General features: G+C 56.1%; 1 protein-coding gene across 1 annotated transcript; it reads left to right on the plus strand.

Annotated features, from left to right (window-relative positions):
• Positions 1–1,276: 1,276 nt before the first annotated feature.
• LOC149859458 (angiopoietin-2-like) lies at positions 1,277–22,648 on the plus strand. Its single transcript, XM_090058076.1, has 9 exons — positions 1,277–1,605; positions 9,190–9,345; positions 9,852–9,973; positions 10,980–11,212; positions 11,680–11,804; positions 12,532–12,633; positions 14,254–14,420; positions 17,166–17,296; positions 17,850–22,648. The coding sequence occupies exons 1-9, from the start codon at positions 1,339–1,341 to the stop codon at positions 18,008–18,010; spliced, it is 1,464 nt and encodes a 487-aa protein (XP_089914202.1). The 5' UTR covers positions 1,277–1,338; the 3' UTR covers positions 18,011–22,648.
• The last annotated feature ends 4,332 nt before the right edge of the window (positions 22,649–26,980 follow it).

Below are 26,980 nucleotides of genomic sequence, written 5' to 3' on the forward strand. Positions count from 1 at the left end.
GCGAGGCAGAGGCCAGGGGACCCAGGGCTCCGTCTCTCCTCTCCCACGTGTTGCTTAGTTGTATGATACCTGATACAGACCTGATGTAGGGAACAGAGCTGTGCTCCAGTGCCCTCATGCCAGCCCCTTCCTCCAGCTCCCACCCAGGAGGTACAGGAGTCCTGAAAGCAGACTTTTTTAAAGGAATTTTTTTGTATTCTAAGCCAAATCAGGCAAATCGATTCCAAATCTGTGAGTCGTTCAAGAACCATAAGTGGCCCTACTATTGTCAAACATCCTGCACCCCTACCTGGGGCTTCAGATGCTTCCAGATCCTTTGGTGGGCATCCTACATGCAAGCCCAAGGCCGGAGGCTCGGGGTTCAGATGTCCCCAAGTTTCACCTGCCCTCAGCCGTACGGCAGGAGCAACCTAGGGAGGAGCCTCCCGTTTCCATAAAGTGGGTGTAAAGTCAAGATCTTCCCACTGGAAATGGAAGTTGGAGGTTAACTACACATTACCTCCGTGGGTACCACCCTGTGCCAGAAAAGTGGCCATCCCCTGCCTCTCGGAAAACCGCCTCAGTGGTCACGGTACAGGCAGTCCTCAACTTGAGACGTTTCGAACCACAACGAACGGCACTTACAAGATTTATAAACTGACACCCCGTTTCAACTTTCTGACATCAGTTACAACACTTGATCTGACGCCACGCCAGCGAGCAACTTCGCTGCGTCGCCCGGCTCCCCGGAGAACTTCTGTCCTAACTTCCTTGGACGCTGCCTTTAAGAAAGCCGGCGAGACTCCAGAAAAACCTGCAGAAGTCTCCAGCCAAGAGCCCGTCACAAAGCCCAACCCAGAGCCCTTCAAAAAGGCCAGCAAAGTCACCTCAAAGAAGTCCTGCCAAATCAATAGGATTGCTCTTTACAATAGAAATACATCAGTGTGGCTATAGCACTCATCTATAATTGACTGAGTACACAATGCTGAGTTATTTTTAGTGAAAATTGGGTATCGGGCCTTCGTTCAGGAACCAACCCCCCATTTCTAACACTGTTTCCCGTGGGAAAAGCGGTTCCGAGTTAGGACCTGTCGACTTAAGATGCGGTTTTCAGGAACTGATTGTGTCTTTTTTGTTTTCAATTTGCCTCCGAGGCCAGATTACCCCCAGGTAACTCCAGAGCCGAGAGTCGCCGGGGCTGCAGATGCCGCCGACCCCGCGGGGCCCGCCAGGTAAGCCCGGCCGGCGGCTCCGCCTCCCCGGGTGCCGGCCGGGGCGGGCCGGGGCGGGGCGGGGCGGCGCGGGGCGGCTTCGGCCGGGCCGGCGGCGGCGGCGGCAGCGCCGAGCGCCGCGGGCAGGATGCGAGCGCCGCTGTGGGTGGCGCTGGCCGCCTGCGCCGCGCTGGCCCCGGCCCCGGCCCCGGCCCCCGGCTCGGCCGGGCCGTGCAGCTACACCTTCGTGCTGCCCGAGCGCGGCGCCTGCGCGCCCGCCGCCCGCCGCCCGCCCGGCGCGCTGCAGCGGGACGAGCCCGAGCCCGAGCCCGAGCCCGAGCCCGAGCCCGAGCCGGGGCAGCGCCTGCGGCAGCTGGAGAGCGGCCTGGAGAACAACACGCTGTGGCTGCACAAGGTCAGCGCCCCGCCGGCGGCGCGCCCTCGGGAGCCGGCCCGGCCGCGGGGGACTCCGTCGTGGGGACAGCCCCTCTACCGCCGCACAGCGCTGTCGGGGGGCGGGGGGGTGTTTTTTTAACTTCTCCTTTCAAAAAGCAAATCGGATCAAAAAGGCAGGAGGAATCAGTGCGGGGGAAGCATCCCCATGGCCCTCCCAGTGAGCACAGCAGGAGGAGCTGTGCCGCCTGCCCTGCAGAGGTCTTGGGATGAGACCTAGCACCTAGAGCCCTGTTTGTGCTGAGCGGGTACAAGAGGTTTTGCAGCTCTGTTTTATGCAGAGCTGAGGATTTGCTCCCAAATCCATAGCTAGCGTTTCCCTGTTCTCCTCTTCTGCCTGTCGCCTTGTCTGTCTCTCCCTCTGGGTCAGCCGCTGCTTCCCGCAGAGGTGGCCACATTTTAGTGGCATGGGGTGCAGCATGTGCCGGATGGTTTTGTGGGTCCTTTGAAAGAAAAAGTGCCCACTCGTGTATTCTGGAGACTGCGCTCCCAGGACTTACGGGCTGGGAGGCTGCTGCAGCTAAGTTCTGCCCCGGCAGGAAGCAAGCACCTGAGCGGAGATAGCAGGTATTGGAAATTGGGGGGTTGCATTTGGGGGAAGGGATCTGTTGTGCTCCCACACCTGCCTCTCCTTGCAGAGTTTCCTTCTGTCCGCTTACTGCTGCCACCCTATAAACTTGCATCTGAACAGCTCCCTCTGCTTCTACAAGCAAATCCGATGTGTAAGAGCAAGGGGGCCAAAGCCTGCGCTGGCTGCTAGAGCAGCACTGACGAACCTGCAGCACATGTACCAGGGCAGCCTCCGTGTGTAGCATGTGGCAGATCGGGGAAGGAGCAGGGAGCACAGCTGCAGATGGGGCAGGACGCAAAAAGCACAGCATCGGGTCAGGCAGGGGACGGGGACTGGAGTGGCACTCCAAGGTGGTTTAGGGCTAATTCGTGGCACGTCTACCAGAAAGGTTGCCTCCCCGCACTGTAGTAGAGGATGCTGCAAGGCTGTCTGGTCCTGAAGCATAGAAAGGGTTAAATAGAAAAGCATGGACTCTTGGGAAGCAGAGTGTAAAATGTTCCCCTTGGCTCTTTCACTTCCCCCCAGCACCAGGCGCATGTTTATGATCCGAGAAGCTATGGATCGTGGCATCTCAGTCAGCTGGTAACGCTGTTCCAGTGCAGCCCGGGACCCGCGCAGCTGTCAGGGCTGATGGTGCTTCCCTGGCCATCAGATGGGGGAGGTTTGTGTGCAGGGCGTAGTGTGCTCAGAAGTTGTGGGAACTTAGGGTGTGTTGGCAAAGAAGAGCACCTCTGCTGGCTCCCCAGCACCATTTCCTGTAGCGCAGAGTGGCCTTGGGGACTCTCCCAGGCACTGACCTGGTGAGAACAGGCTTAGCTTGCTTCCTGGCATTAGGGCATGGTTGCAGGCTATGAGAAAGGGCAGCAGTTAGGACCCAAATGATCCCCTGGGCAGCCTGGGCTGGAGAGTCATGTATCCTATTCTAAGGATCCAGACTGGAAAAAAATCAGCTTTCTGTGGACTGAGCCTTCAGGGTGGTTTCCACGGGGGTAAAGATGGACTGGGGGGTGGCATTTGTTTGCCTGCATTCAGGTAGCCACAGCAGGGATACTCCCTGTGCCAGGCTTGCACCCACGTGAACCTGTAGCTTGGTTCTGGTAGGTCAGATGAGCCTGTCTGGAAGGGGGATGGGGCATTATACCCTGCACTGTCGCGCAGTGATTGCCATGGTTTGGCTGTCGCTTGCCAAGAGGAATAAGTCCATGTGGTTAAAGCACCGGGCTGGGAGGTGAGAGCCCTGAGTTTCTGCTCTTGACTTTGCCACTGACTCTGTGTGGGTGTGGGTGTCCTTGGTCCAGTCACTTAGCAGATCCGATCTGGTTTCTGCTGAGTGCTTACTGTGATCTCGCGCTTCACACCGCATCACCTGGCACTAGCCACAGCCAGAGTACCCAAGGCGAACCGCAGAAGGCTGTACCTCCATTTCTTCCTTTAGATGCCTCTGGCTTTGTTCATCCCAGCGCATGAGGAGCTCTGAGGTTCTCTGGTGGATGGTGCCAGGTATCGTTATTTCCAGGTGCCTGTCTATGGCCAATTTTACTGCTGAGTCCCCTACCCCCCACCCCCCCAAAAAAAGAGCTCCTTGTGTCTGTAACAACCACCCCCCACTGCCCCCTTCCAGCAGCACAGCTGTGGGTCAGGAATGCAATGCTGGACAGGCTGTTGTCTCCACGCTGGTCTGAAACCCTAATTGGCAGGATGGCAGGGGGAGCCAATTAGACAGCATTTTCCAGCCATCTGGGCTCTTTAAACAGGAGTGGGCACATGAAGGGAGTGGGGTGCCACGAGTGTGGCTGTATCTGGAGCTGGCATGGTGTTTTCCATGCACAGGCTCTGCTGCGTGGGGTTGTTTCCAGCCCTGTTTCCCAGTGTCACAGCCAGCTGGAATCTGGCTTGCACCTGGAGTACGTTGGGTTTTTGGCTGTGTTATTCCACTTCCAGCCCAAGCTGGGGCTTCCTAACTGCTCAAGGATATGAAACAGCAAGGCTTGGCCATTTCAGGACCATTTTGGTGGGTTTGAGTAACACAAACCAGACCCAGATTTAAGAGATCCAGGGTGCCCTGCTTCTGGGGGAGCTAACAGACTTTTGCAGGGAGTGGCCAGCTGGCGCCTTTGTGTCTAAGGAAGCTTGGCTTTGCCTGAGCAACACAGTGTGTCGGGGGGGAGGTGAAATGATGGCGGGTGGTTGATGCACTGGACTGGGACTCAGTTCTTGGCTCTGCCACTGACTCCCCATATGATCTTGATCAAGTCACTTCTCTTTGTGTTGTGGATCCCTGCTTTTCGCCAGTCCTCCAGTCATCTGCACAGGCAAAGCTGTTCTAAGACGAGGACAGTCTCTTGCTATGTGGACTGGCAGTGCCATGAGGCCCTGATTTCCCCTGGACTTTCTGGATGTTACTATTTTACAGTTGATAATTGGTGGGGTTCATTAGGCCAGCTAGTCCTTGCAATGCCAGGTCCAGCATGCAATCTATATGCGTGCTTTGCTTCTGAATCTCCCTGGGGTTTGCTTGGCTTCACAGATTCCTGCCATCTGGATTCCACTAGGTCTTTAAGTCCTGGGCCCTCTCAGGTCTCCCATTTCCCTAATAAGACAGAACATGGCACTAAACACTTGAAGATGCTCTTTGAATGGCAGCAAGAGACTTCCTGCTGAAGGCTTTGACTTCTCAGTACTTCTCTTGTGCAGAGCAGAGCAGCATCTCCCCAGCCACAAGTCCCAGTTGTTCAGAGGAAGCGTTCAGCTGGGTGGCAGGTGCTGCTCCATCCTTGATCATCACTTGGCTGTTTTTTGGAGAGATCGGGGAACCTGGTCAGCAGCCCCTCTCGTGAAAAGGGGCTCAAACAGCTGAGCCGGACAGTGCAAAGGGTATGTTTGCCATGCCTGTCGCACCCGGGATCAGTCTCATCTCTCTGGGACAGAGAGAGGCCAGTTCCCGCCAGTGCTGTGCAGAAGGGAGGATGGGGGCCGTCTTGGTTCTGAACTGTGCTCGCTGGGTCACATGGAACTCATCAGGCCGGTGACTTATGTTTTCTTTTTTTGATCTCTTTCCAAGCCAAACAAGTGACCATGAAGCCAAAGCTGTCCTGCCTCTCCAGAGACAGGCCTTGCAGCATAGTTCAGAAGTGAAATAAGTAGTCTCTTCCATCTGTGCAGCAGAGGCACAGGCAGAGCAATGCAGTGATGTGGGATGGGCTTGGCATTCCTGCCAGACCACACAAGGCTATGCATGCAGCTGGGGGGACTGCAGCACCTTCATTTCCCCCTCCCACCCAATGTCAGCATCTCCTGGGGGCTGCTGGTACAGGGGCAGATCGCTCGGCCTCCGTGCAAACGCTGATGTTACAGGCATGGCACCAGTAACTGGCACTGTGGAGATCGTAGCTGACTCCGCATAAGACCATAGTCTAACAAAAATGTGCTGAGCTGAGTTCTAAGCCTTGGGCCTCCGCTGCACATTGGAGGTCTTGGGGCTGCCCTGGGGTGGCAGCGGCTGGAAGGTGCTGCCTCACCCTGCCACCCCTACCCCTGCCGGGGCACCTGCCCCTAGAGATCCAGACACAGGAACTCGGAGCTTCATGCACATGCTTCCATGGCAGGAGCTGTAAATGGAAGCATCTGTTTCCCAATGTGCCGCTAGGGAGGATTCCCACGCACATCCCCATCGGCAAAGGCATCTCAAGGGAGAGCAGTCACCAAGGAGAGAAGTTATTCCAGAAACGAAACTGTGCTGCAGCCCTCTGCTGAGCCCAGAGCAGAGGCAGAAAGCAGCAGGGAGCTCAGCCTCTCTCCTGTCTCCTTGGCTGGCCTGCAGAGGTGATGACAACCTTAGGGGAGCTCTGCTATCCTGTGGGTGCCGCTTCCATGGAGAGCCTGCCTGAGACCTGGAAGCTTGCCATGCATGGGCCACTGAACACCCAGCAGGGGGGTCACAGCTTCTAGTCCCTGTGGACAAAGTCCAGATCAAACAAGTGCCAAGTGAAAATCAGCTCCATCCTTCTTTTCCTGGCCTCCCCTCCAGCCCCTCAGGTGTCTGGTCTCTCTCCAGCATCATGGATCTGGCCCCTCCCATTGCTGACAGCTCCTGGGCAAGCCTGTCACTGCCTAAATGAGCTGGTGTGCAGATGAGTTCCTGCAGATCAGCAGGAGAAAGGCATGGGGCTGGTGTGACAGGCTGCTGAGCAGGAGGGGAGCCCGTGCAGCGAGGGAGCCACCAGCAGAGTGCTCTGGGGTTTGACAGCTGGGTACCGAGCTCTCCTTCACTGCAGGAGCTGGCCTGTGGGAGCCAGCCTCTTCCGACTGACCCACTGGTATTGCCTTACATAGCCACAGCCCCCAGACAGACACAGTGTTTCCATTCATGGAGACCCTGAGACAATAAAGACAGATACTGTGGTTCATCTGAGCTGGGGCCCTACCAGCTTTGCCTCCTTCCTTGAAGAAACCAGGCACTTAGCATGCGGGAGATTGGAGGTGTCTTCCTTCCACGTATGAGTGTGGTTGTAATGCTGTCCCTCCTGTGACTACCCCAGGGTACAGGGGGAAACTTCCTGCTCTCCAGCAGCCAAGGGGTGAGCTGAAGCTCGTTGTCGGCCTCCTGCGCATGAATACCCAGTGCTACTGGGGGCGGCTGGTGTTGGGCTTCCAAACCATAGTCCCTGGGCAAGACTGAACCCTGAAAGGGGGTGTCCTCTGCCTCTGCTCTTTGAGGACCTGATCTGAAGCCTATGGATGTCTGCTGCAGTCCATGCTCTGCTTCCACTGGGCCAGGGGTTGGGCCCTTATTTCTATTTCCCTGTTACGGACGCTGGCCCAGAGGCAGGAACCGTGCTGCAGCTGCAGCTTCAGTGATGGAGCACCCTGGCCATGCTGCCAGCCTGGGTCTGTGGCAAAAAGTGCACAGAAAGGCCTGTCAGCCCCTGCCCAGCGTAGTCTGATGTCCTCCTGTTAAGCAGCAGGAAGCAGATCCCACAGAGCCTTCCCTGGGGAAATTCCTCCTGAACCTTGGCTTCCTCTGACTTGCCCCACAGTTCCCAGGAACATTCCTGAGTGCAGTAATCACTGACCCTTAATGAAGGACCCATTGAACTGCTGCAGCTTGGATGGGGGGCAGGGGGACACGAGTAGTGCCATGTGTGCATGGGGGTGTTGGAGCCCCATAGCTGCAGCAAGGCAGGCTGGTCACAGTTGACCTCAGAAGGAAGCCAGATCGCTCTGGAAGGGTGGAGATGGGACTCAAGGGGGGGCTTGGTCTGGGGTGAGCTGTGCCCCCATGGAGATGAGGCAGGCTTCTGGGATGCCAGGCCCCCACAGCTCCTCCTCCTTGTCTCTCTGTGGGCAGCATGGGCTTGGGCCTGGCTCCCCCAGCATAACCTTCTAGTGAGGCGAGTATGGAGTCGGTCATAGCAGCCCATCAGGGCACAAACGCAGGAGATAAGAGCTCCTGGTTGCAGCCCCTTCCGGCCACATGGGCTGCATCAGTCAGCACCCGGATGCACTCGGGGCAGGTGGTGAAGCTCTAAATGAGCCACATCTCATAGCTGTTCCCTAGAGTATCTTTTGGGTCATGCTTGTACCAAATCTACCATCCATCCCTGGCTGAGGCCTCAGGTTTGGGAGAGAGGTGAACTTGGGGGCTTCCAACTGTCAAGCGGGGGCTGAGCTGAACGATCAGCTTTGCCAGCTCAGACGCTGGTCCATACTGGGCCCCCTTCAGCCTGGTCATCTGCTTGGACTGTGCACTCCTTGTGAGAGGGCTGGGTTTTTTATTTCAGGCATTCACAGAGCTAGGAAGTACAGCAGTGCAGACGCTGAAAGGTAACTGAACTTTGTAAGAAGAAGAAGAGGGAGATACTGGCTAGCAGGAGAGGGGGATTTACATGAGCACTATCCCAGTACTGGAGCCTAAGACCCCAGCCAGGGATCAGCTCCACACCTTGCTAGGTGCTACAGAGACCTGGAGTGAACAGCTGGTCACTGTCCCAAAATGCTCAGCCCCTAACCAGGGAGCCTCTTTGTTCAAGAGTATGCATGCACTTGCATTGGAGCCCTGGCTCGAGAGGGGCCTGACCTGGTCTTGCTGAGGCATGTGGGCACTGGGGAGGGGAGCTGAGAGACAGCCGTGTGGGTGTGCAAGGGTGGAACTCCCTGCCTCACTTGTGTGACAATGGAAGGAAGTTTGTCCAGCAGCCATAGGGATGCACCTATTTGCCCATGTGCAGGGCACATCACCTGCATAAATATAGTCAGGAGAGAAAAATATTTATGCAAAGCAAAACATGCACAGTCCCAGCGAGCAGGCACTGAAGGACAATACACGGAGGACAACCAAGTGAGACGACATGCTCTCACCCTCCCAAGCTCTTTGTTTTGCTGCCTGCTCCCCCTGGCAGAAGGGAGTGCACAGGCTAGTGACCAGCACATGAAATACTCTTTGAGCTATGTCCCCAACCCTGCCACCACCATGATGAGCCCTGCTTCACTGTGCTCCTCTGTGCTGCAGACTCCCTGTCTGTGAAATGGAGACGGGGAAGGCAGGGCCATACATTGTGGGGCATCAGGGGTTAAGCAGAGCCTACCCCACCCTCAGACTTGTGAAGCTGGGTCTAAGGGGCCATGAACACTGCTGTTATTGAGACTTGTGGGGGAGCAGCAGTTTATGGTGCAACCCGCACAGCCAACGGCTAGATAGCTGCATGGGTACATGAAAGGAAGTGTATGTAAAGGAATAGCTAGAGGGATTTGTATGGGGCTAGAGAGGAAATGGACTGGTAGGCTTCAGTGCAACCAAAACAGCACATCATGCTCACGTTCTCCTGCAGCACTAACGTGGCCTGTGTCTGTCCAGGTAGTCTGGCTGCTTGTGGTCAGCATACTGCACACGCCCCATTTCATCCTGTGGCCTGTAGCGGTGGGGGTGGTGGATGCTCATATGCAGAACTGACCTCTCTCCTGCATTTTCCATCCCAGCTGGAGAGCTACATCCAGGAGAACGTGAAGATAGAGATGGCTGAAATCCAGCTGCATGCAGTGCAGAACCACACAGCTGCCATGCTGGAGATGGGCACCAGCCTGCTGAGCCAGACAGCTGAGCAGACCCGCAAGCTCACTGATGTGGAGACACAGGTAATGGCCCTCAGCATGGATGAGTGTGACTCCAGGAGTTCAGGCGAGGTTCGTATGTGCTTGCACTAAGGTTGGATTTGGCCTGAGTAACCAATGTACAGCCAACAAGCTGTGACTGCAAAGTGCTGGTGGGAGGCTTTAATACGGTCCAGCTCTGAGGGACCAAGACTGGGCACTTCCCAAATGTCAAGGAATGTGGTTGCATCTGGAGTGCTGTGGCTATGAAGAGGTCTGGCCCCTTCTTTTGAAACATGGCTGGGCACTGGGCCCTTTGGGAAGGTCAGGCCTGGTAGTTGTCCCTGAGCTCTTGGGATCAGCTGCCTCCTGCCTTCAGGGCCCTGATGTGCCCATGTACCCTATTCCCCAGGACCTTCCACACCAGATAGATTGAAGCCAAAGGGCATTTCCCCCTCGCAGGCTGCTCTTCCTGCTGCCCAGCTCAGAGAGGGACTCCCAGTCCGTGCTTCTCCCCTTCCTGGCCCACCTCACTGGGGCTGGTGTTTCAGGTTCTCAACCACACGTCACGGCTGGAGATCCAGATGCTGGAGAACTCCCTGTCCACTCAGAAGCTGGAGAAACAGCTGCTGCTGCAGACACAGGAAATAAATAAGCTCCAGGAGAAGAACAGGTGAGGAAAACCATGACTGGCAGCAACTGGAGGGCTGTGGAGATCAGAGGGTTCAGGGCTGCCTGCGAGACCACATGGGAAGAGGGAAATCTGGGTGCTGCGGGATTTAGTGAATCCAGGGACTGGATCTTCCAGGGAGAGTGGTGAGGGCATAAAGCCATGCCCATCCTTGGACTTCACTCACCAGCCGAGGACCTATTGCACCGTACAGGAGTTGTGTGTGTCAGGGGCAGTGTGACCATGCCCAGCATATTCCCCTCCTTGGCTTAAACACAGTTTGCAGGGGAAGTTCTGTAAAGCCTCCTTTGAAACTCCTGCCCATCTAATGAACAGACAGCCCAAGCTGGGCTAACTGTAAGGCTCCCCTTCTGCTGGGAGCCTTGGCTCCTGCAGCCCAAACTGCCACTTTTCCTGCAGGTTTCCATGGCTGTTTCATGCCACGGGGACCCCAAACTCCAGAGCTTAGCAAGCTTGCCCCTGGGACCTGTGTTTCTGGAGGTGGTTTTCGGCACACTCAGATGGGTCTCCCGTTCCCCTTGTACAAGTGTGGCATAGGAAGGGGTGGGAGCATGCTTCTGAAATGCAGACAGCTGGGAGCTGTCACCAGCAGTAAATAAATAGGTTGTCTCTGCTTGCAGGGGGCTGGCATGTGGGCCCCCACTTAGTGACAAAGCTGGCAGTGCACTGTACATCTCAGCAGAGCCAAAGCAGTCTCCAGCAGCACGGTCAGTCGGACACCGTGGTTACACACACGTACCCCCTGCCCGTCCCACACTCCAAGTCACAGGTTTAGGCTGCCAGGAGTATTCTCCCTTGTAAATCCACCTAGATGAGGAACTGAGGCCTGGAGAGATGAAGTGACCTGCCCATGGTCATGCAGGAAGCCAGTGGCAAAGCCAGAGATCAACTCCTGGTCCTGAGCCCTGGCCTAGTGCTCTGCCCCCTGGCTCTTCTCTCCTTGGCTTTTCTCTGAGACTGTTCCCCTGCCCTCTCTCCCCCTGTGCAGCCTCTTGGAGAAGAAGGTCCTGGACATGGAAGGCAGGCATGAGGAGGAGCTCCAGGGGCTAAAAGCCGAGAAGCTGGAGATGCAGGGCCTTCTGTCGCAGCAAACCCAGCTCATTTGGGAACTGCAGCAGCACCTCACCTCAGCCTCGGCCAACAGCACAGTGCTGCAGAGACAGCAGGCCTCGCTTGTGGAGACGGTGCACCAGCTCCTGGGGCTGGTCTCACAATGCAACCGTTAGTGGCCTGGGGCAGGAGGGGTGGGCAGAGGTACTGCGACGGGTGGAGCACAGACTCAGACCCAGTTGCTCATATGGCAAGCACCATTGGGGAACTGGTGATGCCCCCCTGATATCCCTCCCTGAGATACCCGGAGCAGTCCATGAGTGCTCTAATGTTGGGCAGCTGGTCCCCACCCCGGGGATGGAGCTGTGCCTTACTGCAGCCCAGCCTGCTCCCTCCCCACCCTGCTGCCTGTGCTGAGCTTGGAGAGTGCCATTGGAGCTGTCTCTGCTGGGCTCACCTCTGCTGAGTTTAGTTTGCCATGAGCTGCACTGCTCGGAGACAAGGCAGTGGGGAGCCTGCTGCCCAGTGCAGAGCCAAAGGGGGAACAGGTGCTCCTGGGGCTGTTAGTGAGGGGGAGGACTAAGATGGGAGCAGCCAGGGACTGTGCTGAGTATATTCCCCTTCCCTGCTCCCTGCAGACATCTCCCCAGCGCCCCAGGATGAGAAGATGGTGTTCCAGGACTGCGCAGCTGCATTCAGGTCGGGCCTGGCCACCAGTGGAGTCTATACCCTGCACTTCCCCAACTCCACAGGCATCACCAGAGTAAGTCCTCAGGTGCCCAGGCCCCTTGTATATCCCCCACCTAGGCCCCTATGATTGCACCCTGAGCCTGGCATGTGCCAGGAGGTGGCACTGGCAGACTGTGCTTCAGTGTTATGTTTGTGCCCAGCAAAAGGTCCAGGAGGAACTGAGAGGGTGGAGGGATCTAGTGGTTGGAGTGGAGGGGTGGGAATCGGGACTCCGGGGTTCTGTGCCCAGCTTTGGGAGGGGAGTGGGGTCTAATGGCTGAAGCTGGTGGCAAAGGGAGCCTGTTCTCCCTCAGCTGTGTTGGTTGCTGACTCTGTGGCCGTGGCCCTGTCACCTTGCTGACCTCAGTGTCTCTGTTTGTAGCCAGTTTCCAATAACTGGCCAGTGGGCTGGGGGTGGGGAAGGGTGTCGTTAATTGGCACTCATTTTGCAGGACTAGGGCAGCATGCTGCCATGCACAGGTGGTCCTGGAAGGCAGAGCGCCCCCCTGCCCTGAAGAACGGTGCTTGTGAAGAGCACACCTTCCCCGTTACCAGCCCCTGGGTCTGACCTGGATCCCGCAGCCTAGCTCCCAATGGGAACCATGTCCATGTAGCCAGAAGGCTCAGGCTGCGCACGGAGGATCACAGCCTGGCGCCTGCCTGGGATCCAGGGCTCCCGATGACCTGTCTGTTAGGGCATGGAGACAGCTGTTTGTGTCACCCTCCCCCCTTTTCCCATGAACATGGTGTCCCTTTTGCAGGCCTTATGTGACATGGAGACCAGTGGAGGAGGCTGGACCATCATCCAGCACCGGAAGGACGGGTCCATGGACTTCCACCGCACCTGGAAGGAATATAAACAAGTAAGGCTTTTCTCAGCCTGCGGGGGTTTGGGACCACTGCCGTTTCCTTGCCTAGGGACAGGAAGGGCTTCCTGTACAGGCTGGGAACAGCCCAGCTATTTCCCTGGATGACAGGACCACGCTTTCCCCAGCAGCCCCACGTGCAGTGGGAAGGAAGGCAGAGCAGAGGTGACTGCCGTGCTGTGTAACGGGGGACGTGGTGGATGCCCCAGAATGTGTGAGGCAGCAAACAGAGGAAGAGGGAGGAGGGAGAGAGCTGAGCTACTGTGCTGGCCACCCCTGTCTTGCTTGGGCTAGGTTGTGCCCTGCAAGCAAGCTCCTGGCCCTGGGGCTGCTCTTGCTGCAGGGTCAGGAGGACTTGGGAACAGACAGGAGGTTGTGGGGGTGGCAATTGGGCTGCAGTGGAGAGAACACCTCCTCCTCCTCTCAACCGGAGAGCATGGCTTCTCTGCTGGGCATCCCAAGGGTATGTTGTAGGATAGGACATATTGCATTCATGGTCCTCCATGTTTGTAAAGACCCCTTCTGCTCACCGCAATGCGCACACAGGCAGGATTTCTCCCGTGCTGAGGTCCTATGGGAGGGCTGCTCTTGAAAGTTGCACACTCAGCTCTGTGCTTATGTCTGGGATCTCCCCACTGAAGCTGGCAGACTGCTGCTGGTTTGGCTCTGAGAGTCCTGATCGGCCAGAAAAGACCTGGCAGAGTGTCCAGCCCAAGCACACAGTCACTCTCCCTTTTTCACATGTCATTTCAATCTTTCTGTGAGTCATCTGCAGGGTCATGAAAAATAGATCTTGGCTAGAACTGCGAGGGGGGAACTGGGGTGCACAGGGCTGGTTCTGTGCCTGGAAACCTTAGGAGAAAAGACTCTGGAGTGCATCCGCACCTGTGCTGCCTGTTGAAGCCAGGTTGCATTGGGAACACAGCGGGAGCAGGGCTCCCATGCAGGTGGGCTCTGCCTGGGACATTACATGTACCTGGGTTGTCTTTTTGCAGCCTAGGCTTTGCTGTAACAGCCTGGGAAGCACAGTCTAAGCATGGCAGGGGGAGATGAGACAACTGAATTGGCCTTTCCAGGGAAGTGATGGGGGCAGTGACCTGGATTGCAGCTGTTCTAGACCTCCGCATGGTGGCAGAGCCCAGTGCAGAAGTTGCTGTGCTGTCCTTGTATCTGCTGCTCATGCTGTGCTGGTATGTGTGCAGTTCCTGCAGTATGCAGGACATTGCACCACCAGCTTCCTTCCAGGCTCCTTTCAACCCAGTGGGGGCATCTCGCAGCCTTGTCCAAAAGCAGCAAAGCACCATTGCACCACTGTGCTGGGAACCATTCCAATCCGACACCACAGCCAGAGCCTGCATCCCATGTGAGTGCTCCTTGCCCACCAGTCAGGCCACTGATGAACCCTCCCAACCTCTTGGGCAGTTCTGGTCCACCTGGAACCAGGTCAGCCCCTGATGGAACAGGAATTGTGGAGCAGGGGCTGGGTAACTTGTGCTTTGTTCAGTAGCAGCCACTCTCCAGGGATGAGCCCTGTGCTCTGAGCCATGGCCAGCTTCCTGCCTGATTCTCATTAGCTTTCCTCTGCCTCACCAGGTCTTCTGTTCTTTGTCCCTGCAGGGTTTTGGGGCCCCACCTGGAGAATACTGGCTGGGCAATGACTTTATCCACCAGCTCACCACTCAGCGAGCCTACTCCCTCCGGGTCCAGCTCCGGGACTGGGATGGCAACGAGGCCTACTCCCTATACCAGCACTTCCACTTGGGCAGCGAGGAGCAAAACTACCGGTGAGTCTCGCTTGGTCTATGTTACTGCAGGTTTGTAGCTTCAGGATGATCTTTCCCTCTCACCACCCCGTCAGTCCTGCCAGACCTGTGTTCTCCTGGACATCCTGGTGGCTTTGGGGGCAGCTCCTGTATCTGTTGGAGGCAGCTTATCCCCATTTGCTCCCATCCACATATGGAATCGCCATACAGGACACTGCATGGAGACTCCTGAGGTGCAGCTGAGGCCCTTGTGTCCCTGTCCACCCTAAAGTGATTTCAGACTGAACACTGGGCCCTGCCCTGGAGCCAGTCGATGATGTTTCTTCTTGATTTTAATGTTCCTGGCCACCCCCAGCCAGGTGCTGTGTCTGCAGAGGTGCCCTTGCTCTCCTGTTCAGCAGCACACACCTGGGCGTCAGCATCCCCATTCTCAGAGCCCCCGAGTCTGACATGGACTCAGACCCTAGTCAGGGATTTGCTTTTGGGGAAACCCCATGTACTTCATCCTGCTCCCAGCACTGGAGCCCCTAGAAAGGAGCAGAGCAGGGATGGAACCGAGGTCGCTCACGCAGCCATGCCCCCTGCACCCTCTGATCTTTGCCCTCAACCTCTAAGAATTTAGAGCAGAGAGCCTGGCTCCTTCCAACCAGATAGTCCCCCAAGAGCCGGCTTGTGCTGCACTTTCTGCTTTCCAGCCACTCCTGGAGTCAGCTCGCTGACCTTGCAGTGAGAGCACTAGTACTTCTGGGCTGCCTGGAGTAACCCATTGAATTATTTTGTACGTGGTGAACCAGAGCAGAGTCCTCTAGGAGGATGCCATACATAGCAGCACCATTGGATCTGCTGGAGCGCCTGCAGGCCTTGTGGCAACATGGACCCAGTCCTGGTCTTGATCAAAGGGAAAACAACTCTTCATCTGTAGCTCCAGCATGTGCTTACAGCAGCTGTGCAGGTCAAACATATGTGTCTAGACTAGAAACTACGGCTGGGAAGAGCACTACCAAATGAGAGGAATAGCCAGGGCCTGGAGTGTGATAAATGCCCCAGAGCTGTCTCTGTTGGGAGGGCATGACTTCACAAGGCCTTGATGAGATTTTCATGTTCCCTTCCTAGCTTGTTTAAATCCCTTCTGGAGGCAGATGTGTCTAATAAGGGGTTATTGCTGATGCAGCAGCCCTCTATGCTGTGCAAGCAAAAGAACCCAAAGAGATAAAATGGTTTGTAAACATAGCGGCCAAGAATATGCCTTTTGCCAACACTGAGATGAGCCACGGCCAGCATAGCCAGGGGAGCACTTGGAGAGTGAAGCCAGCTCCATCTGCACCCCACAGCAGACGCTGCTGCCATGCCACACAGAACATGCCAAGGCAGCCCAGGTGCAGCATCACAGAGATCACAGAGCTTCCTGATCTGCTCGTGTCCTCATGCCATATTGTCTAACAACTTGGCTGGCCCAAAGGAAGCTACTGCCCTCTGAGTTCATGTCCGTTGTCTCCTCAACTCCCATTACAGCCATCAAAGCTCCTTCAGGGAAGCAGTCGGAAGGCGAGAGAAGCCCTGGTCCACTGCACTCCATCCTCCTCTGGGAGCTCCAGAGCCCCTCGGGCTTTGGGTAGCACAAACCTCCAGCACTGCTTCCCTGGAAAGTTTGTCCAGACATAATTGATCTGGCAATCCTTCCCCAGTGCTGCAGGTCCCAGCTCTCTGGCACTTGTCTGTGATAATATTTGTCTCTGATGGCAGGCAGGAAGCCAGTTGTCTCCCCTATAAAAGCATACCTCTGAGCACCTGCAGCCTCAGCTAACAAGGAGAACAATAGCCCCTGCCCACCTCAGTGCCAAGCTAAATATCCCCTGTCACAGGCATGGTTTGTTTTGCAGAGGGGATTGTGTGGGAAAGTAGCAAAGCAAACATCAGCTCTTCAGAGCGCACGGTTCTCCCCGAGGCAGGCCGGGGGCTGCCCAGGGCATGGCGTTCTGGGACGTGTGGTGCTAGGAGGGTTGTGTTGGTAACTGGTTTGGAAACTCCAGCTGCTGAGGCTGCCACTCCAGAGCCCTGGTGACAGGTGAGCAGGACTTTGAGCCATCTCAGCAGCACCTGAGAGCAATGGAGGATCTGTCATGCAAAGCACTTCCCATTGCAAGTTCTGGGCAAGGTGGAATCGTGGCATCACTAGCTCTCATCATGTCTGGTGCTGTCTGCAGAGCTGCCACTCCCAGGCATGCTCCAGGGCACATACTGTCCCTCCCTGTCTGGGCAGCTTCAGCAGAATGGGTCTAGGACTAGGTGGGCACAGAAATGGGCAGCACAGGGGTGCTACCTGGACCCTAGGGCATCCTGGCATCCATCCCTCTCACCCTCTTGTAAGCCTCATGGACAGATCGAACATTCAGCGCTCTGTGACTACTCACCCCAGCCTTCTTGAAGCAGAAAGGCTCAACCTGCCCCCACGTGGGGAAAGCTGATGCCTGGGCATCTGCAGCTGCTCCCTTTGGGTTTGTAGTGACCCCTCCAGTGAGGTTTTCCTTTGGGGTCTCAGCCACCTGGGAGAGGTGCATTCCCCATTTGCCAAGCAGCTCTCACCCAGCACACACCACAGACCAACAGCCTCTGAAGCTGCCTCCATCCAGACCTGTTTTGCTGCATGCTCCAGGTCTGCCTTGTCCTCGGTCTCCCATCCTCCAAGGTCCCCACCCCAGCATTGCTGCTTCACTGGTGCCCTCCTGGAAGCACCTGCTGGAGACCCCCATATGTGTGTCTTCCCAGGCTCCACGTGCAGGACTACAGCGGCACAGCCGGGCGGACAAGCAGCCTCAGCCCCATGGGAACAGACTTCAGTACCAAGGATGCTGACCATGACCGATGTGGCTGCAAGTGTGCTCAAATGGCAACGGGAGGTAACATCCCCTGTGGGGTGTGGCCTGGGCCATTGGCATCTGTATCACTCTGGGGCTCCACTTTACTGGCTTTGTGGGTCCTGAACAGGACCATTTCCTGGCCTTATTGATGCTTGCCTGTTCACGCTAGTTCCTGGTTCGCCTTGGCCCTGGTCCCAGGCAAGGGGAGGCATCCCTAGTCTGGGCCCAGGTCTGGGAAATGATGCTCCCAAGTCCTTATCAGCACAGCAGGAACCGAACAAAGGCCCCTCCTTTCCTCTCCAGCACCCACAACTTCTTCCACTTGATTCCCCCTCACCCTGACCACTCCAGCTCTGGACTGGCTCCCCCAGCTGTACCATGGGCATATTTTGACCCTAGTTAGCAGTGCAGTGAACCCCATCAAGAAGGTTCGTGTGGGCTAGGACAAAAACAGGCACACTTAGTAGCAGCCAAAAGTGGAGGGGCCTCTCTGGCTTACCTCCCCTTCCCCTCCTCAGAAGGGTAGGAGCAGGATGGGGAATCCAGGACCCCTTCACCAAGCCAATGATCCATGTCTCCGCTCTGTCCTCAGGGTGGTGGTTCGATGCCTGTGGCCCCTCCAACCTGAATGGGGTGTACTACCCAGCCAGCTCCACGACAGTCCGGTACAATGGCATGAAGTGGCACTACTGGAAGGGGCCCAGCCACAGGCTGAAGGCCACGACCATGATGATCCGGCCAGCGGACTTCTGAGGGTGGGTGGCAAGCTCGGGCTGTCCCACCTCCACTGAAGAAAGACTGGCCTGGCGGAGAGCCGAGCTGCACAGCCCCAGTCGCGGAGGCTTCTGAGTCACTGAGGCTGCAACCAGCCTTGGCACCATGGCATGTCAGCGTCTAACCCCAGGGGAGCAAAAACGTGGTGGGCACTAGCTCAGCCCTGGACTCTGCATCACCCCTGCTGCTCAGGCTCAAAGCAGCACCAGGCCTGTGTCCCATGGGCAGGGCAGCACAAGCAATTGCAAGCAGGGGGCTCTTCCTGCTCCACAAACCAAGCCTGTGCTTATGTCTTAGTCTCTCCTTGTGTTAGTAGCTGGCTTGCACACAAATGGCTGGCGTGCCAAGGCTGGTAATGGCGCCCTGCTCATGGATGTGAGGGGCTGATACACGTATGGACAACGTGGCTGCGCTGGACTGGGTTCCTGAGCCTGGGGCAAGGCTAGGACGAGCAGGGGGTGGGGGTGAGCATGGGCCTGAACCCCAGGGTCCACATGAGAACAGCCCTAAGGCCAGCAATGCAGACCCAGTCTTTGCTTCAGCCCATTACAAGGCCTATGTATGAGCTAGTGTTTGTCCTCTGTGCTGGGTGCAGGCCCATCTCTGCTGTGCCTAGGAGGGTGCCTTGAGGATATGGTGATGGTGGCAGGTGGCTCTTGGGAGCCTTCCCCCTCCCAGCAGGCCCTAGACTCAAGGCTTGCTGGCCTCATTTAGTCTGGCCTTTTCCTAGGACAGCTGGGAAACAGAGAGGACAGCAGAGGAATGGATAACAGAGAGGTTTGACTCAACGTGTCTCACTGGGACCAGCAACTCCTGGAAGGGCTGGCTCTGAGAACAGGGTGGCCCCGGCCGCGGCTCGGATACTCCATGGTGCGCGCTCTTGGGCTCTCGTGCTGACAGTCCATGACAGGTTACCTGTATGTGGGGATTTGCACTTCACCACAACAAGCAAACAGGACCCACTAGGTCAATCTGAGGCCCCATAGGTAAGGGGTTTGCCAGGCATAGCAGACAGCAAGGGCTGGAGATTTCCAAGGCACCTGAGAGATCTGTGTGACAGGTCCCACACGTCAGCAATGGAGCAGAGACCCCAGAAGCCCTGCCCTACCCCGCAGCCATCTGTGTGAACCCTTTCAGCCCAAAGCCTCTTGGTGCCAGTGCACAGCTCCTCTGCCCAGGCCTCTGGGTGCTTCAAAAGAGACTTGGGAAAGCTGCTTAGACAGGAGTTCACAGTGCATTCATCTTGACCAGTGTGCCAGACTGGTTTCAACAGCTGCTTTCTGCCCCCGTCAGCCCCGAGCCAGGATGTGGGAAAGCTCCTTCTTCCAAAGGCTCCTCCTGCATCCGATGAAGAGAGCTGCAGTTCAGGAGTGCATCTGGAGGGCTCAGAGCTCAGCTTCTGATACAGGCCTGGGTCTGTGAGATGAGGAGAGCAGCAGAACCAGGGGCCAAGTTGCTGAGCCAGGTATCCCTGGAGGGAAGGCTGAATGGATGCACCCACTGGGCTTCATCCTGCACTTATAGCCAAATCCACCCCCTCCAGAGCAGCCTGCAAAGGGGCGATACCAGGGGTTCCCCTGACTTGGCCACAAGTGCAATGCTAACCTCATGCTTGTGTGGCTCGGGTCTCCTGGTCCAGCTGTCCATCTGCAGTCCTTTCCCCTCGGCTGGGGGATTGGCAGAGAAGTCATCTGGAGGGCAGGCTTCCACCCACTGGCTGGGCTTGTATAGATGCTGAGTGGGCTGGAGCCAAGTGTTGAGGAGCCATCCCCAACCCCACCTGCTCAGCAGAGGGAGGGGGGCCATGCAGGACTCCATCCCCTGCACCTGAGTGCTGAGCACTGGGGACATCTCTGACCCAGGAGGCTCCAGGTGGGTGTGCACACTGGTACATGCAGATCTCTGGCTCTCATCACTGCTCTGGGAGGGGGGTGCCCACTCAGCCCAAATGCAGCACTTCCAAAAGCTAGCCTGCTCTCGGTGCCTGCAGTCAGCTCCCCCCCCCCCCCCAAGCCCCTCGACATTCCCCCAGACTGAACCCCTGTCACTGAGGGTAGCTGGGGTCTGGTCCCCAAGTGTGAGGCAGGGACGTTCATGGACCCTGGGCTGCATGTGAGGCTGCCAGTGCAGTGGTGCCCAGGCATGCAGAGGGCCTGGTGCCAGGGTGAGTGGGCATGGTTCCCAGACCTGCTCTCTGTAGGGCGCTACTCTTCCTGCCTTGGCGCCAGCAGCTGTCAGCAGGGCTTCCATTATCAGGACAGCCAGGGCACCTCTGTGCCTAGATCCAGTTCAGCAGTGAGAGGTGAGAGCTAAGCTGGGCCAGGCATGGCAGCATCCCGATACCCAGCAGAGTGTGGCCCCTTGCCACAGTGTCTGAGTGCAGAAGCCACGTCACTGGCCAGCAGAGTAAGGGGCACACACCAGGTGAGAGGAACTGCAGGCCAGCTGCCCTGGTCCTGCGGCAGGTGAGTCCAGGCATGAAACAAACAGGCCAAATCCTGCTGCTGGTTACATTGGTGTCCATCCAGAGCAACCTAATTATCTCTGCTGGAGCCACCAAGCCACCAGAATGGTGCAAAGAGGTGAGAGGCAGGGCAGTGGCCTTCTGTGGGCAGCCAGACTCAGGTGGGTGGCCAAGTGGAGAGGAAGGACTAAGCCTTCTGCCACAGTGGCCCTGATCCTGCACCCGGGCTTACCAGCCTGGCATTGGTACATGAGCTGTGTGCCAAAGTGTGCAGCAACTCCAGCAGAGCATAAACCTACCTGCCAGGACCTGCGTGACAAGCATGGCTGCGTATCCAGCACGCCCCCAAGCCACTCCAGCCACCCCTTCCCTAGCAGAGAGCCAGTCCAGGGCTTGGTGAAGGAGGCCTGAGAGCCTGAGCCACAGAGTTATTTGCCTTCTCCCCGCTGGTTGCTGTGATAGGGAAAGGCAAGATTTGCTGCCCTGGAGGTTACTGGCGTGCAGGCACCCTGCAAAGCAGGGAGGGGAGAAGGAGAAGCATTGCACACCTCAGCAAAGTGAGAAGTGGGGTAAGGATTAGAGGACTTGGCTCTAGGCAGGTACCTCCACCACAGTCACTCCGCCAAGCACTGGGGCTGGGGCAGCTAAGCCTGGGGGGGGTAGCTCCCTTAGTGACTACATCCGAGCTGCCTCCCTACATCGTCATTGTAGCCCCAGGACCCCCGAGTGTCACAGGAAGAGCCTCTCCCCCAAACCAACCCACATGCCCAGGCAGGATTCTGCTATACAAACCCAGTGGGGACAAGAGGTCAGGACCGCTGTGTCCTCAGGTGCTACCCAGAGGGTGTGTGGGGTGGAAAGAACCCCACACCCCCCATGTCTGCTCAGCCCAGCCCCCGAGCCCAAAGCCCACCCTGAGCCTGAATTGCAGGTGAGCCCTGCCCTCTGCTGGCCCAGCAGGGGGTGGCAGCCATAGCCAGGGGATGCTTGAGGCATGGGGCTGGGTTTTCGTTTTCCCCAGCTGCACCCGGGGGGTTCCCCATGCAGCAGGGGGCCCAATGCAAACAGGACTTGGGGGGGGTTCCCTATAGCCCTCCCTCCTGAACCCTGCCCTCACCTACCTGCCCCCTCTGAGCAGGCCCAAGGGGAAACAGCCCACCTGGCCTAGCACTCAGGAGTACTACCATGCTTTGCAGCACCCTTTGGCCTCAGTGCAGCTCACTAGACACAGGCTGATGGCACCGTTCCACACAGACCAGTTTGTCTGGGTAGAGCAAACACTGACCCAGATTGGCTCAGCAGTGGCAGGCTGGGGAAACCCTCTGCGGTGGCTGGGACCCCAACTGACAGCTCTGCTTCCAGAGCAGGAGGGTGCAGGCCCCTGTGGCTCCTCTCAGCCCTGCCTGCAGCCAGCACTGGTCACCCAGCATGGAGGCCTGTGCACCCAACCTAGTGTAGTCCACAAGGCACCTGGATTTGGTACCTTAAGAGACACAAGACCTTGATGCCCTGCAGCGAGGAGCTGAATTTCTGGATAGGAGGTTTAAAGCCCTCAAGCAGCGCAGCAAGAAGGGGAGGAACAGGAGGATTATTGCTCTCTCTGGCTCGGACAGGCCAAGGCAGGAGCCCTGCTTCCTTCCCTGGACTTTCCCTGTCTGGTGGCTCCTCCAGCCAGCAAGCCTGGGCAGTGCGGTGGAGGTCAGCTGAATGGAGCGGGGTGTGAAGCTGCTCATTTTCCCAGCCTGGTCCTGCCAGTGGTAGATTTGCAGCAGAAGGGCAGAAGTGGATCTTGCAGAGAGTGGGCAGCACTTGGGCCTTTCAACCCTATGATCTAAGCAAGCATCTCCCTGGCATCGCCCATCACTTCTTGGAAGTACTTCATTGGGGATTGTGGAGGCTGTGCTGGGTTCACGGTGGGAGTTGGAAACTGAGGCACAAGACAGCCCCAGCTCCTGCGTGAGCAGGTGTTTGACTCCACACTGATTGCTGCTGCTGTGATGTTTCCAAATGAGTGCTGCAGCATTGCTGGTCGCAGGCCATAAGGGAGGGACTTTGTTTTCCCAGGTCTCCAGGTGGGGTGTTGAGCTGATACTTGTTTGTAATTCTACAAAGGCTTCTCCAGCCCCTGGGGATGCCAACAGTAAATTACTGAACAAAGAGAAATCCCTACTGAGTGATTTCTTTTTCCCCACTGGTGTTGTAAAGGAAAAAGAGACTCAAATGCCCCTGAAAGGTACTAGCAGGCTCCAGCCCTGCCTCTGCAGAAACAGCCCCAGGCACTCAGGTGAGGCAGGCAAGTTAGACAGAACTTCCCGTTGTAACTGGAAAGGTCTGGGTGTGAGTGATACTTGCCCAACCCAGTGGCTGACTGGACAAAGGATTCCTTTGTACAGCCAGGGAGCATGGGCTAAAGTCCCATCCAGGGTGACAGCATGAACACTTTGAGCTGACTGTACAATAACCTTTGCTGGAGTTGACACATAATGTCTGAAAGACTAAGCAGAAAGTACCCAACTATCTCACTGTTCTCCCAAAAACTACTTTTCCCAAGGCTCATCAATAAAACACTGGGCATGTCTACACAAGACACTTATTGAGGAGTCCACTGACTGGCTCCACAGTAAATGTCTCACGTCTACACATGCAGTGCTATTAGGCAGAAGTAAGTTAATTAACTCCACAGCAGGGGAGTATTTGTATTTACAAGTACTGTCCTGCTGCAGAGATTTTTATGCCTCAGCAGCACCTGTGTAGACGCTGACATGGCTGGCTGGGACATGAGGGTGCTTCAGTGCAGTGGTTGCTTCCCAGCTAGCCCCACACTGGAGCACCCTCATACCCCAGCCAGTCCCTCCATAGCACATTGAGATGAGTGAGAGCAGCCCTGGGCTGGCAGGCTGACCCCTGGGCCCCCTGCCAGTTGGGGCTGCTTCAACCCAACTCAACGTGCTATGGTCCCATGCACACATGTAAACGCAGCACCTGGGAAGAAATAAACTCTGGCACAATAAGCACCAGAGTTTATTGTTTTGCATTGATTGCATATGTACACATGCCCATGGAATACAAAGATTTGCCTTGCAAAAGTGCAGAGGAGAGTGTTTGCTCTGCCATGTGTAGGACTGAATGCAGGAGAAACTGCAAGGCAACTCCAGAAGAGGTTTTGAATCTCTGGAGATCACGCACATGCAGATCATTAAGAATGTGGGGAAAAGGAAAAGTTAAACACACCACCTTGACATTACTGATGATTTCCTCCCTAAAGGATTCTGCCATTAATAGATTGCATGGGGTAAAGTCCCCCCCGGCCCAACAACCCAACACAGAGCAGCAATGACACCCAGTGGGCAGTGCAGGTAAAGTCTGCCCCCACGAGCAGGGGTAGCAGGGTTAGCCTGAAGTTGGGAAGAAGGCAGGGTAGATATGCACCTTAAAGTTCCCCACACATTCCCCAAGGAGCAGCCTTGAGACCCAGGGGCTGATGAAGGTAAGGCACACTGTTGCCTAGGATCTTTCTTTGCTCCAAGCCCTATGAATAAACAGATACAGGCTGCTATCCTGGCCAGCCCCAGGCTACCCTTTTACTAGCCCCAGGCCTAGCTCCTAGTGCCACGTGTGAGTCAGGTGGGCAGCTGCAACTCCAAAGGTGCGCTGCTGGGTGTGTTGGGTTGGGTGTACTACCATGCCCTGCCCCCTTTTACTCTAGCTGTGGTGGGTTGGCCAAGCATCTATTGACCAGGACCCTGACCTCCCCAAGCAGCCCGCGTGAGGCTTGCCCCTCAGGCTACAGGATTCTTCCCAGGCCCTGGGCTCCTGGCCCCGGATCTACAACTAGAAAGCACAAAAGCAACAATGATAAAAATGAAAAAGGCTGCACTTATCTCGTGTTGGTCCTCTGGGGTCTCCACAGTTGGTACTCCATGCTGTGGTACTGGTGCCTCCGCCACCCTCACCTGTATGAGGGCTAGCCCAAGGGCCTTGGCAGGGTGAGGGAAGCCCTGTACAGAGACTACACCATCTACATGCACCCCTGATAGTATTGCCAGGCTTTTACCCGCAAGAGAGACCTCCAAGCAGCTGCTCTGAGCTGCTCTTATTTCCCCTCTCTTGAGGGGGCAGGCACTTCTGCCCTGGGCCAAATGGCCAGGTTCTCAATTGCCTATAGCTGGGGGACATTCCTCTAGTCAGGGCTGCCTGCTGGAGCTAAGCCCGCTGCTCTGGCTTCTGACTGGCCGGTCGGTGGAGCTGCAACACAGCTATGTTCATCTTGGAGCAGGGGGGAGAGGAGTCATCCTGGGTTGAATGCAGGTCAGATGCACTCCTCCCTGCAGTAACAGGGCCTGACCCCATTACACCAGGTCTTGGGAAGATCCCGAGACTACACCATTAACCCGTGCCTGGTGGCTGGAGAGGGTGGCTTTGATCCCTTTTGCAAAAACGAAAGGCAGTAATGGAAGCACAGACCATGTTGTCCAGCTGGAGCCCACCATGCCCAGCTCCTGCTGCAAGCCATCCTTAACAACACTTCAGTGGGTGAGGGTGGCTGATGGCTGAAGCAGACAAGAATGGCAGTGGATAGAGGTCAAGTCAGTTCACAGGTCAGTTTGCTGCCCCCCACCCCCCAAAGGGGAGCCTTTAAGGTAAGTTATTTATTTTAATTAAGAGTAGCTAACCTACATATATTTAGTGTATGTAGCTAACCCAGCAGTTAAACCAATACTTATGTAGCCGGGGTACACCCTTAGGGTGTGCCCTGTCCTCAGCTGGAAAGGATGGGGTGGTCAGGCCAGAGTGCTGTGAGAGGGGTGTGACATTGGAGGATAATTCCCTTCTGGTTCTTTCTGAGAAAGTAGGGCAATTGGCTAGTAACCTCAAGTGCCTGTACTCAAATGCACAGAGCCTGGGAAACAAGCAGGAAGAAGCTGAAGTCCTTGCACAGTCACAGAACCATGATGTGTTGAAATAACAGAGACTTGGTGGGAGCTCACGTGACTGAAGCACTGTCGTGGATGAGTACAAACTGTTCAGGAAGGACAGGCAGGGGAGAAGAAAAGGAGGAACTGTGCTTATGTAGAAGAGCTGTATAGTTGCTCAGAGCTCCAGTAGGACACTGGAGACAGGCCTGTTGAATGTCTCTGGGCTCAGGTCAGAGGGGAAAGCACCAAGGGTGATGTGGTGGGGGTCTGCTATAGACCACAAGGACAGGAGGATGAGGTGGATAAGGCTTTCTTCAAACATCTAGCACGGGGTAGGCAACCCCTGGCATGGGTGCCAGAGCATGGCACGCAAAGGCATTTTGCTTGGTGCATGCACCTTGGCGCAGATTGGGAAAGCAGCCAAGGCTGCGCTGCCACAACAAAGATTGGGCTCCTCACAGCTTCCCTGGCATCTCCCCCTGGCATGCCAACACCTTACAAGTCAAGGTTGTGGGTGTTTTTGGCACTTTACCCAAAAACATTGCCCACCCCTATCTAGTGGAAGTTTCCTGATTACAGACCCTGGTTCTCATGGGGGACTTCAATCGCCCTGACATCTGCTAGGGGGGCAATACAGCCATGCACAGGCAATCCAGGACGTTTTTGAAGAGTGCTCAGGACAACTTCCTGGTGTAAGGAAGCGCTGGAGAGACCAACTAGGAGCTGTGCTCGTCTTTACCTGCTGCCCACAAACAGAGAAGAATTGGTGGGGAACTAGAGGTGGATGGCAACTTGAGCAGCAGCAACCATGAGATGATTGAGGTCAGGATCCTGAGGAAAGGAAGGAAGGCGAGGAGCAGAGTTAAGACCCTGGACTTCAGAAAAACAGACTTTAATTCACTCAGAGAACTGATGGGCAGGATCCCCTGGGAGGCCAGTCTGAAAGGGGAAAGGAGTCCAGGAGAGCTGGTTGTATTTTATAGAAGCCTTTCTGAGAGCACAGAAACAAGCCATCCCAATGTGCAGAACGACTAGCAAGTATGGAAGAAGACCAATTGGCTTAGCAGGGAATGCTTCAGTGAGCTAACTTACAAAAAGAAAGCTTACAAGTGGAAACTTGAACAAATGACTAGAGTGGAGTAATCAGGAAAGCCAAAGCACAATTAGAGATGCAGCTAGCAAGGGACGTGAAAAGGAACAAGAAGGGTTTCTACAAATATGTCAGCAACAAAAAGAAGGTCAGGGAAAGTGTGGGTCCCTTACTGAATGGGGGAGGCAATCTAGTGACAGATGATGTAGAAAAGGCTGAAATACTCAGTGCCCTTTTTACCTCAATCTTTATAGGCAGGGTCAGCACACAGACTACTGCACATAGCAGCACAGTCTGGGGAGGAAGCAAGCCACCAGCACTTGTGAAAGAACAGATTAGGGGTTTGTAGCAGGGCACTAAGATGCGCCTGCTTCTTTAAGGCCTGAGGTGGCCTGGCCCTGTAGGCTAGGCAGAGCTCCACAACTGTGGGTTGCCTGAGCAACAGCTTGATGGGGTAATTGGCTAGCACCTGCAGGTGG

This window comes from Crocodylus siamensis, chromosome 7, assembly GCF_052110815.1.
Source record: "Crocodylus siamensis isolate JL-2025a chromosome 7, ASM5211081v1, whole genome shotgun sequence".
NCBI classification, from domain to species: Eukaryota; Metazoa; Chordata; order Crocodylia; family Crocodylidae; genus Crocodylus; species Crocodylus siamensis.